The sequence below is a fragment of the Typopeltis vanoorti genome, chromosome 22, assembly GCF_054136105.1.
Source record: "Typopeltis vanoorti isolate ZY-2024b chromosome 22, IOZ_Tvanoo_1.0, whole genome shotgun sequence".
Lineage (NCBI taxonomy): Eukaryota > Metazoa > Arthropoda > Arachnida > Uropygi > Thelyphonidae > Typopeltis > Typopeltis vanoorti.
This window is the reverse complement of record NC_143570.1, coordinates 26891152-26904176: the sequence shown is the minus strand read 5'-3', so window position 1 is coordinate 26904176 and position 13025 is coordinate 26891152. Positions and strand designations below refer to the sequence as shown.

Sequence of the window (13025 nt, the reverse complement as noted above, 5' to 3'; positions counted from 1 at the left end):
GGAACTCTTTCATCAAGGCGCAGAATTCTAGCTAGAGTACGTCAAGGTTCCCTTCTGGCCTTATTACTGTTCACAATTTACGTATCAGACATCCCTCTAAATCAAGAACAACCATTACTACCCTTTATTCCAACGACATCGCTATTCTAGCAAGGTCTCTTAGCCCTCGCCTGGCAATCAGTAGACTCCAAGGAAGTACCAACGCACTAGAAAAATGGTTCACCAACTGGAGGATTCAAGTAAATCCCCTCAAGAGCTCAGCCATGTTATTCTCTAGAAAAAAGGGCCGCATTAAAGAAGACATCTTGCTCTCTGGTCAAAAGATCCCATGGCAATCAGAGACCAAATATCTTGTGGTACTACTTGATAAGAAAGTCCTTTTTAACAAGCACATCAATCTCATTGACTCCAAGACATCCCAAGTAATAGCTCAACTCTACCCAATGGTCAATCGCAAGAGTAAACTGAACTTACAAAATAAATTACTACTTTACCGGATGGTCATACGTCCAGTTATTACCTACGCCTCACCAGTATGGAGTCACACGTCACGATCAAACATTTCAAAACTACAAAGAATCCAAAGCAAGTGCCTAAGGATGATTCTAGATGGTTTATCAGAAATTCACAGCTTCATCGAGAAACCGGCATTCCATACATCTCCTCTCTTCGTGATCTCGCAGAAAAATTCTTCGTCAAGTTCGCATTCAAACCCGCTGATCGTACGAACTATCAATTACAATGAAACAAAGTACTACAAATACAAAAGACCGAAGGCCATTCTACTCCCAGTAGATTATAACTAATACAACTGCCCCCAGAGGACGAGCTTAAAGATCACAAATTTCCCAAATAACTTCCTTTACAGACAAAGGGCAATATGAAAAGCATTTTGGCTTCACCCATCTTGACAATATACGTAATGTTTGCGAAGTGTCTTCGAAATAATTTGAATGCATCGAAAAACATTTTATTGAGCAACTTACATGTATGAAAAAATGCAGCAAAAATGACAAATTAATTATTAAAATTTATTGGGGATTTGAAGCGATTCTGTACCATTTCTTGGAATCACAGCATTACATATTTTACATCAAAGAAAGATAAAAAAGGTGAGAAAAATATCTCAATTAAGTTATTGCCTAGCAAGAATCTTAAGGATTTCACTGCATATTTTCTTTGGATCGTTTTCTTGCGGATGCATTGTCATAGCAACAGCTACGCATTCTTTAGGAAATAAAGACGCTAAGTGATAAGACATTGACTTGTGCTTATCAGTACGTGCAATGTCTTGAAAGGATCCATACAGAGGATCTCGCAGAGGACTTTTGTTTGAAGATACCGAGATATTACTTAGAGAGTTTGCAATCTCTTCTAATGAATCAACATCATTGAACTTCCCATCGTGTACTAACGTATCGTCCCAATTTGACGTTCGACTATTAGAGCTTTGAATTGTCCAGCTTTCTCCGATAGGTGGCATTAATGTCGTTTTGAAAACAGGAAACGCATGGGCAACAAATTCTTTTGAATTTCTTTGTACTGGCAGATAACCAAAGGGATGTTGTTTTCTTTGAACATCTACATTTCTCTTCGATGCTGGTGCCATCTGGTGAGCAAAGTTGGAAGCGTTTCTTAAATGCCATTTATTCCGCTGTCCATTTGTATAAAGTCTGTGTAAAGGAATCTGTTTACGTTCGTTAACACTTTCTATCTTTTTTAAACCTAAACTTTGTTTTAATGTTTCTGAATATCGATTAAACGCATCCGACTTGTTAACAGGACACATGACTTCTGCTTCGGAACAGAAATGATTGCACTTATGTGGTACGGAGGCTTCAACCAATTTCTCGGCAATCTGCAGACCATTAAGACTCGAGCCGGTGGCGCCATCTAGCGAACCGTTTTGGAAACAGAATTTCGATTGATTTCCGGAAACAAACCACATTTTTTCATTGTTTTTTTCTTCGGGATCGGAGAGTTGTTTAGCAACAGACAGGTGATCGCCTCTGGTCTCGAGAAAGCTATCAGCACAAACTTCAGGAATTCGATCTGGAAGAGATGAAGAAAGATAAGCCCAGTTATTACTTTTTGACTCGGCAGATTTGCGAGACGAAGTCGATACATTAACTGCGGAAGGAAGCTGCCTTGAAGTAAGATTAATATCTGCCGAAAACAACGGCCTCTTTACATTGAGCGGTTGGCGACGTCTGGGGAAGCCGAGTGCGGAATTTGTCTTACTGCCTCTCGCCACAACATGCGGCATTTCATAGAATTTGCAAATATTTTTCGCTTCGCCGCTAAGTGTGTCGTTACGGAGAGCAGGCCCACCGGAGATGGGATTCGGGCAGTTAAATTTTGAAAAGGAAGTTGCCGCAAGTTGGTTATCAGCCGTCAAGGGCGCTGAAGGAACTGTCAGAATCGTTGGAACTGCAAGAAACAAATATTCTGTCAAACGTATGGGTTTAAGTGAAAAGAAAATAATATTAAGAAAGACATTTCTAAATATTGAATGGTTATTTAAGAATGTTTTTTTTTTTTTCACTAAAAGTCTAGTTTTTTTTTTTTCTGTGCAGAAGGATTTGATCTTGTGGTATCGAGCGCGGTTCCACAGGTTACAAGTTCGAGCTTGCACTACATCGAAAATATCTGAAGATTGAAATATGATGGAAATGAATAAAAAGTTAATTTTTATTAAACCAAAAGTATGTTAATTATGTAATTTTAATTTTTTTTTTCTAATATCTTATTAGAGATATTCGCCTATTTGTCTTATACAAATAGAGGAAGTAGAAACCATCTTGAGAAATTGAGGAAGAATGATATGAAGAAGAGGAATGATGGAAGTATAGAATCTCAAGATTCTATACTTTTGTTTACGGGGGGCGTTGGTACGATTATGATCGAAAGTGTCTGAACTTTCGATCACAATCGAAAGTTCAGAAATTCAAAAAGTTCAGAAATTAAAATTCAGAAAGTTCAGAAAGTTCAGAAATTAAGAACAACACAATCCCACAACGCTTTTATTGCTTACATATTTTAACAAAAGAATACACTTTCGTGCGATGGAATAATCGGTCATAGGTTCAGAAAGTCGTATCGATTGTTCGCCTTAAATAATAGTAGTTATTAATTTCAATCTGGATCGTCTTGAAGAGACGTCTGCGTCGGAATGCCTTCTCGTTCCCATTCCAGTTGCTCATTCGATACACTAAAAGACATCTTTAACTTCTACTACTTCTTCGTAAGCTTTCATGAACCATTAAGGTTCTTAGCTGTGGACTTCCCAACCGCGACCGTCTCGAGGTTAAGGTGATTGGTCCTAAGCCTCCCGGTGTGTTCTTGTCTGTAGATGCGTGTGTTCACGTGGCCAGTTTGCCTGTTCTGGGGACGAAAAACCCGAGTTTCCGGGTGAAAAAAACCCTCTACCTCCGCATCAGAGTGGCTACTTCACCTTTCGTCGAAAGAGACCAGATAAAGATTCCTCACATCACTGACGGGAATCGAACCCAGGTCTTTCCCACCAAAGGGCTTCGTCTATACCGACTAAAGTACGGAGGGTCTTCAACTTGGGTCGACAAGCCAATTAATACAAAATATCCCTTTTTTTTTATTTACAATTGGACAGCAAAGTGTGTAGTCAGCACCGCATACAGAAGCAGTAATCACGAGAGAGGACCGTCATCTTGATCCTGTTTCGAAGAACGTAGGGTGAACGTTTGACTCACCGGAAATACTGTTTCAATTTTTTATTTTTTTTCAAAGAAAAGGGAATTCACCACATTTTTGCATTGCCTTCTTAAAAGAGAAATCGATAATTGGCTATCATTGTGATGGCCGATTAGTGGATATTACTTATGAAAATGTCAAAATGAAAGTAACATTTTTTTTCAAAAAAAAAAAAAAAAAGAGAAAGCATTTAGTTTAACAAGTTCTGTGTAAATTATTTACATTAACTACAGAAGAAAATATTCTCATACAAGAATAAAAAGTTTGGTTGCGAAAACCACGAGATCGGTGAGGATAGTTCTTTTTCAAGCTAATTATTTGTGGATACACCAAGTAACCACTATTTTAAAAAGGATAAGGTTTGTCTTATACCTAAACTGCGTCTGTTTTACGGACCAAATGCGGAATGAAAAATCACAGCTTCTAGAACGAAACTGCCCCCCCCCCTTACATCAGACGAACTAATCCATCTTCAAACGAAAAATCTTATAAAGGTTTCTGTATGAAATTCGAACCCGGATCGAAACTTACGGAAGCGCTATTTGTAGACGCTGCAAGATTATTAAAGCCATCAGCACTTTTTCAGGAATCTTCGAAGAAGTGGATGTCTGGCCCAACTTTTCCTACTTTCATTACTGCAGACGTAACAAGTTCCCCTAGCATAAGTACACTTTTTTTTTTATATTATTTTCTTCTCTCTTTCCAGTAACACAAATTTGCCTCGCAGTGATTTGTACCTTCTCACTAACCATTTTTCTTCGTTTCTTATATTGTCTTGTTAGGTTTTCTTCCATTAGCTCAGTCAGTTAATTATTCAGATATCTAATTAAGCTCATTTACCCCCTTCCCCTACACCCGTTAACCATTAATAGCACTCGGATTCTTTTTTCTTCCCTTTTTGTACGTATTTGCTTTGTACACGAATTACTCTTAGCCCATTACGTCAGTTTTTATTCTAGTTTCTCTGCGAATAAGAAGAATTACTTTCTGTATGTTATCAGAATATAACTAAAAAAATTGAAACAAACTATGCAATAATACGAAAACGAGATATTTATATTATAAAGAATAAATAAAAAAAAAAACCTACTAAATATTTCTTTAATGTCTCCAACAATTAAACTGACAATTGAATCATTCTTGAAACAGACGATGTTTTATTGTTATTAGTTATTATAGTTATTTGCTTATTAAGGCGCATGCGTATATGTGACAGTCTCAAAGATTACATTTCACTCATTAATCTAAAATTCAGTTTCATCTTACCGCAATTTTTCTTTTAAATTTTCAACTGTAGTTGAAAATATGTCTACCCATTAATAGGAGACTGTTATTTCGTAAATAATTATCATAAATTTATTTTTAAATGTCAGTAACGATGTGGATTAAAAAAAAAAAGTAATATTTACCGCTGTCTAAATATGTGTCACTTGAGCATCCGATAGATGGCGTTACCTTAGCTGTTGGTGGTGATTGTCTTAGAAACATTTCTAAGCATGGGCCCTTCTTACCTAAGGGATATTCTTCAGGTATAAACCTATAATACGATATTAAAAAAATTCTTATGACCAGAATGCTAAACAATCGCCAATATTCACTTTAAATACATTCACGAAACTTTTTTTTTATTTAAATTTATTTTTGTCAGTAACCATTCGAAAGCGCCACCTACCGGTCTCTTTCGAAACTGAAGTGCAGAATATTCTTCTGAACTAATTTGTGGAATTGTCTATTTTCTTTTGTAAGATCTTGGTACGCGTCATTCGAAACAACAGCGCCATCTACTTCCGCAGCCAATTTCAAAATGTAGCGATCGTCTTGACAGATCACGTGACGACCTGCTACGTGCCTGGAAGGGGTAAACACTAAAAGACGCTGTTTCTCCAACTGAGGAAGGATGTTCGAATCTAAAAAAAAAAAAAAAAATGGTTATGATAAAAATAAAATGCTCAAACAAAGATAAAATAGTTCTCTATTTCATAAAAACATCAAAGTTGCTTAATCATATAAATTAAGCCAATTATCGTAATAATTAAAATTTCTTCCATATATTTCAATAATTTTTATATTGTCCTTAGAAATTATAATTTAATTTATATTTATTTGTAAATATATCTAAAACTTTTTTAATCATAATAAAATATTTAAAAATATTTAGCAAACTTTTATACACCTTTAATTGTTTTATATTATAATAATATAATTAAACGATATGCAGAGAGTTATTAGCACATTTGTGGGTGAGATAAGGTTTTTTTCCCCCATTTCGGTCAATTTTTATGCTTATGCTTATTATATATTTTTTAATTAAATTGTGATTGTCTGTTATGTTATTTAGTAGATCATTGACAGAGGGATCAGAGATCTCATTGTTACAAACTGTTTCTTTATATATGATTGGTGAACATCTTAAAGTCCGCTAAATCCAATCCCGTACATTATTTTCGAAATTTCGATCAGGATTTCAGTTTTTCCAAGCAACGGCAAGTGGCAATCATGATCTACATCAAAATATCTAAAAAAACATAAGAAAATTACAACCTTCTCAGTATTCAAATATAAAACCGTTGCTATGGAAAGTATTTGTAGATGGCTTAGTATCCAATATACTGGTTGTCGCCAATGACGTCAACAAGTGACATTGTAGCTCACTATCTCCTATAGCGAAATCCCTTGGCAGAGCTCGTCATCCAGATTATAGACAAGTAACGTGATCGAGAGGGACAGGAGAACCAAAAAAAAAAAAAATTATCAACCGTGAAGTGAGCTGTAGACAAGAACACCGTTGACATTTTGCTCAAGATAATGTTTAGTGTCGAAACTTCCTAAGGCGATTTAGATTAGTTTCTTTTCTTGCGCTGATCTTCGAGTTTTGTTTACCTCCCTCTCTTTGAATTGAAGAAAAATTGTTGGATTATTTTTTTATTGGTTAAATGTTAATAATGTTTTCCATATAACTTAAAACTTTTTCGTATTTCTTGTATCTTTTGTAGTAAAAATACGATAAAATAATAATAAATAGCAGCACTGTGTACGAAATAATCTAACTGTAAGAGGGCGCAGCGATCGAGCATGCGCTGTATACTACAATTTAATTATAGCTTTTGTCTCAACTGCAAGAGGGCGCAGCGATCGAGAACTTTAAAACTATTTTAAGAACAGATACTACAATTTAATTATAGCTGTTATAATTTTTGGTTTACACTCTCCCAATTATTTTATATCGGATTATAAATAATATGGTAATATTTTTTATAATCCGTATATGTATAAACAAGTATTAATATATAAAACTGTAAGCCAAGTAACATTCTTGAGAATATGCCGATCAAACAAGTGTTAGCTATTGTGATTGTTGTGTAATGTATACTTTTGAATAAGGTAATGACAAGCCAAGATTATCTGATCAAAGATATTTCGTAAAGAACGCAATTGTCCCTTTAAAAGAGCATAAAATATCTAAAAAAATCAAAATATATTTTTGTCTGTGATAATCATAAAAGCAAACTAATGAAGATCGCATGTTTTTAATGTGTTAATATAATTTGTATAATTCGGCCTACAAATAATTTTAATGGTTGCAATCAACATTTTAGCATTTGTTAATGATCGACAATGGTTAGTATCGCATTCATTCATGTTTGTTTCATTGTTGAGATTCTAGACTATTTTAAAAGCTGAAATCAACAACTGCACGTGTTGGATACCGCGTGTATATCTCGTGTTTAAAAGTTCTAGGCCAAAAATATTTCAGTAATGCAGTCAGAGCTAAATATATAAACTCAACTTCTTTCTCCCTGTTTCTCTCTCTCTCTCTCTCTCTCTCTATTTTTTTAAAATTGCATCTTTCAACAAAGATTTATCTTTTACTGTATTCTGTTTCTAATGTGTTATCAGTAAGGTCATTTGAAAAGTGAGGAAAACGTGACTAATCACCCTTCAACAAGTTTCTACATTTTCAAAAAAAAAAAAAAAAAAAAAAAAAAAAATAGGAAGGTGCCGAGAGATTGGGGTTGTATGACCTTTCAGCCTTACACGACCTTCCCAGATAACGAAAAATAGATCTATTCTGCTCCATTCATACTATGGCTAACCGTCGGTGCATTGACGATACCTAAAACAGGGTTGGCGTCATTCAGTTCTTTCACAACGAAGGTCACCACACCGTGATAACTTCAATAGCTTAAGGGGGGGGGGGAGGGCTCGAAGAAATGGCATCACGTACCAGGTCTCTCCTAAGTGATTAACGACTTTTCTTGCTTGTTTGATGTCATGATTACCTGGTGGAATGTGTCTCGTGGCAGCCACGTGCTCATAATCGGCGCTGTTGTAATTGGGGGGTGAGACACTTTCCATTGTACGTTTTGGTAGTACAATCTTGTCCTAATTGGGCGATTAGTAGGTGCGAGGGATAGACTACGTTTTTACAAGGGTGGTTACTAAATATCTGTACAGCACGGGCGATGTTCGACACAATTGCAGCTTTTTCTACTTTCCTACATGTAGTTCCACGAATGAATTCTGGTATTTTATGCCCCCCTCCCCTTCCCACCGATAACTGGCCTTTATCCGTGACATTACAGAGATTCCAATCTCTATGCAAACGATAGTACGAAACCAACCTTTCATTGGAGGTTTGATTCATTGTTAGCGATGACGTCAGGCACCAACAGGATATGATTAATATAATATAACAATAATAACATTATTATTATACCAGAAAATATTATATATCACATATTATACTAATAATGTAATATAATACTATATTTTTAACATAGTATTTTGAAAAAATTAAGTATTTTTCTGTTTTTATCAAAATAAATTAAAGTTAGTCAAGTCGTCTACAAAGGGTTGTCTGAATTTTTATTTTTTAGGGCTAGCTGGCATTCGTATTCTTGGTTTACTTTTCCCTTAGTTCAGAATCATCGCAACTGTAACTTAAGAATATTTTATTTATATTTTATTTTAATCTTAGTTTCTGAACGTTTCTATAACTTAAGAATATTTTATTTATATTTATATTTTAAGTTTTGGTAGTTTAAGTTTAATGTTAGTTTCTGAACGTTCGTAGGTGGGTGGTCTGAAAAGTCCTCTACCTCAACCATAAAAGGGCAACACTATCGGCAAGATTTTTTTTTTCTAAGTTGGTATATCTGACATAAGCATCCATGTGAAATTGCAAGTCATTCTATCAAGTAGTTTGCTTTATACAGCTGCCTGAAGCAAAAGTGTTGTCTGCATCCCTTGAAATGGATAAAATTGAGTATCGTGTGGTTATAAAATTCTTTGTAAAAGAAGGTTTAACGCCAAAAGAAATTCATTCGAAGTTCATAAAAGTTTATGGGCACCCTTCTCCTTCGTTTTTGACAATTAAGAAATGGGCTATCAAGTTTAAACGTCGCCATACCAGCCTTGAAGATGATCCACGTGAAGGACGTCCAAAAAAAGTGTAACACCACCAGAAATCATTGATCAAGTGCACGATATGGTATTGGATGACCGACGAGTCAAAGTGCGTGAAATTGCCGAGACTATAGGCATTTCAAAAGAACGTGTAGGATATATTTTGCATGAAGAATTGCAAATGAAAAAGCTTTGCCCAAGATGGGTGTCGCGCTTGCTCACAGCAGATCAAAAACGCACTCGCGTGAAAATCTCTGAACAGTGCTTGGAGCGTTTTAACAAGAATGAAACTGATTTTGTGCGTCGATTTATTACTATGGATGAGACTTGGATTCACCATTACACACCAGAATCCAAACAGCAGTCAAAACAGTGGACAGAAGCCGGTTGTTCAGCGCTAAAGAAGACAAGGTCGTGGCATCGGTGTTTTGGGATGGTAAAACCATTTTGTTTATTAATTATCTTGAAAAGGGTAAAACAATAACCGGGGAATTATTCCGCTGTTTTAACTAGACGATAAAATTTGTGAGAAAAGACCAGGTTTGCAGAAGAAAAAAATCATCTTTCATCAGGAGAATGCACCTGCCCACAAAGGTGTTTTGGCAATGGGAAAATTAAGGGATCTGCGCTATGAATTGTGGGAACATCCACCCTATTCCCCAGATTTGGCTTCCTCCCACTTCTATCTCTTCCCAAAACTAAAACTCTTCCTCGCCGGTCAGCATTTTCCTTCGAATCAAGAAGTGATTACATCTGTAGAGGGGTATTTTGCAAAACTTACTGAGAACCACTACAGGGACGGGATAATGGTGCTGGAGCATTGCTGGAATCAATGTATTAGTCTCAAGGGAGATTATGTTGAAAAATATAAATAATTTTGAAATTATTAATTCGTTTTTTCATTGTTAGGCCGAGAACTTTTCAGACCACGCACGTATTCTAATAAGTAAATGTGTTATTACAAATGTAATTTAAAAATTTACGAAGATTTGTTTTTCAATTTAAAAATGTTTCTTATGAAATTGGATTGGGACAGTCTACTTTGTTATGGGGGGGGGGGACTGTCTAAAAGTACAAACTAGATCAAAAGCTGGGCAATATAAGCAATTTAGAAAAATAGAGGTGTTAGGTAATGAACCCAGAATGGAGAAAGAACTGAGGGCATCATAACTAAGATTTATATTCCTCCTTCGTCTTCTTTTTTTTTTTTTTTTTTTTTTTTTACGATAATGAAGATTTAATTAAAACTTCACTATCGTAAATCGATAGCGCAAAATGATAGTAAAGTCAATGAGAACGCATTGACCACAAACAAATAATTCATCATTTATTTGAATTATTTGTTTGTGGAATTATTAGTCGAATAAGTTTGAATTTTTAGCTTGGTTTAATTTATTTTCTCAGAAAAGAGACGTTACCATACATTTTTTTTTTTTTATTGTACTCCACTATTTGAGAAGATTATTTTAGCTTAATGTATTTCCAATAATTAATTAGTATTTCGGTAACCATGGTCATTTATTATCATTAAATGCAGGTCAATAAGGCATACAATGTAGAATCCGTTGAGAAATTCGTTTGGCAAACCAGATACGAGTCTGCAATTTTATTATACAAAGTGGGCCATTTTTCATTCCTGTCTTCATTGCTTGGAACACCTGCAAAAGACGTATGTGTGAAAGTGCGTCCGTCTTTATAAAACATTCTGTATCCGGTTTCCGTTCATTGCTTGTTCCTATTGTCATTAGGTGTTAATATTTCTTACGTAGGAACCAGTTCTTAGGCGTGTGTACAAGTGGGAAAGCGTGAAGGCAAACAATGTAAATCATATTTGTTCATTGCAGCAGTTCAACATTGTCGCAATTGTATTGTTAAGTCGGATGTGAGGAGACAAAAATGAATAAGTCGTAAAACCATTGCAAGGCGGGCTCACAGCTTTTAAAACAACCAAACTGGTTCTTAACATGGCATTATTTACGCATTTCGGTTACCATAGAAACAATGATATAGACACGAACTAGTAACAGTACAAGGCAAACAATGTAAACCATATTTGTCTATTGCAGCAGTTTACATTGTCGTAATTGTATTGTTATGCATTAAATGGATGCGTTTTTGGTACATCAATATTAAAATTGCCAATAAAAACAAATGCAATGATTAATTTATCTAAGAAGTAATGGTGTGGTATTAATTATCTTTACTTCTGAAAGACAGATGTATCAAGAGGATTTCAAGGAAAATTCGACTGTATTACCTTTCACCGGAACGTCAAAACTGGACGACTCCTTCCGCCAAAGGGGAACAAAAACGGTTATATCTTGATGACCTCTAATGCGAAACCAGTCAATACAGATTTGGATTCCTCGACATGAAAAATATTGCTGGCAACCGTGACTAAATAAAAATGCATTGGGACACTTCAATGACAGTCTTTGAATAAGTAATTTAAATTTGCTTAAATCTACTAAGACAGTTTTATATATAAAGCCAAGAGAATGCGCTTCGATTTGCATATGGCGCTAATACGGATTTGAAGCTCTTAAAGCCTTTTAAGAGCTTCAAATCCGTCTTAAACTTTTAGAGATCAATATTGTTCAATATTTAATATTGTTCAGGATAATCTTAACTTCTGTTGGTTTTCTACATTAAAAAAGATCGCAGTGATGTCACTGATAAATTGTACGCATGCTCTAATAATTGTTCTTTTCCGATGTGTGCTACAATATTATATAAAAACAAAAAGAAATATTTTTTTTGAGAATATTACCTTAAAGCTACGTTGGTGCCATCAATGACAATGTATCGGAGATCCTCTGCAGGAAGTGTTGTTTCGTTTCCAGTTACATTTTCTTCAGTGTTTGATGACTTTGTTTCATTTATATAGCGAGTCGAAACCTTTGCTAAAGGAGTCTGCTTATAGTTTGTTTGGGTGGTGAGCATTTCCACATCCCTCGAAGATGGCGGTAATATGGACACCATTCTGGATGGTACAAGTGTTCGTTTGTCTATGCACTGGATCCAGATCGCTGGCCTTCGTTACGTGTAGATGGTTCCAATGTCCTCGTTAACTTCCAGACATACCTCCCTAAGAGTTCCAATTAATTAAAAAAAAAAAAAAACACCAAATTATTTACTTGCATCTGTTCTCCTGCAACAATGAAATTACCATTGGATTATAATAGAAATTTCATTGTTATTTTTATTATGAAAGTACAACAAAAGTTACTGGCTGACACATGCAGATTTAGATAATCTTATAAAGTTTCATGATTTATAAAGAAAGAACATAATACGTCTCTTTTTATTCTTTTGCCTCTTTTAGACTTTGTTCGTGTCATCTCCTTTAATGAGATGGTCTTAGGAATTCTTTCAATATCAGTATCATGCAATAGATTTAGTGTTAACGTTAGGAATTAGAATTAAAGGTGTTTGAGGCATTTCTTGCAATCCCTAACTTGTTTTTTAATGATCACTTATCGCATATGAAGACCGATATTAATAACCCTTCATTTAATATTACTGTTCTTATTATTCCTGTTATTTCGGTATTCCCTAACTGTTCACAGTAATAACAGTGAACTCTACGAATTATCCAATTCCTATTGTGTATCGAAGTAAATGTAACCCTATAAAACGAGTTTGAGGCCGATTTTATATTTCACATGGTAAATCGGAGCACCCGGCACACACACACACACACACACACAATTAACTGACATAAACTTCAAATAAATGAAAAAAAAAAACTTACATATCCACTTAGTTTCAAGATGGAAATCTTTTCTTAAGCATAAGCTGCAATTTCAATCTTGGAATATTTAAATTAATTGTGCCTTATTAACTAAAAGCCTCGAATGTTACAACATAATAATTCACCTGCTTTAAAA

At 35.0% G+C, this 13025-nt stretch overlaps 1 protein-coding gene across 1 annotated transcript; it reads right to left on the bottom strand.

Moving 5' to 3' along the window:
• Positions 1-1135: 1135 nt before the first annotated feature.
• Positions 1136-12117, bottom strand: LOC150094260 (uncharacterized). Its single transcript, XM_090412433.1, has 5 exons — positions 11906-12117; positions 11393-11568; positions 5402-5636; positions 5139-5266; positions 1136-2430 (listed from the first exon to the last, which is right to left on the bottom strand). Exons 1-5 carry the CDS (start codon positions 12115-12117, stop codon positions 1136-1138), a joined length of 2046 nt encoding a protein of 681 aa, XP_090268559.1.
• Between the last annotated feature and the right edge of the window lie 908 nt (positions 12118-13025).

Coding starts and splice junctions, on each gene's coding strand:
- LOC150094260 (XM_090412433.1), bottom strand. CDS start 12,117: ATGGTGTCCATATTACCGCCATCTTCGAGGGATGTGGAAATGCTCACC. Junction 5,637..11,392: donor TTTTGACGTTCCGGTGAAAG/GTAATACAGTCG, acceptor TTTTTTTTTTAG/ATTCGAACATCCTTCCTCAG. Junction 2,431..5,138: donor TGACACATATTTAGACAGCG/GTAAATATTACT, acceptor TGTTTCTTGCAG/TTCCAACGATTCTGACAGTT.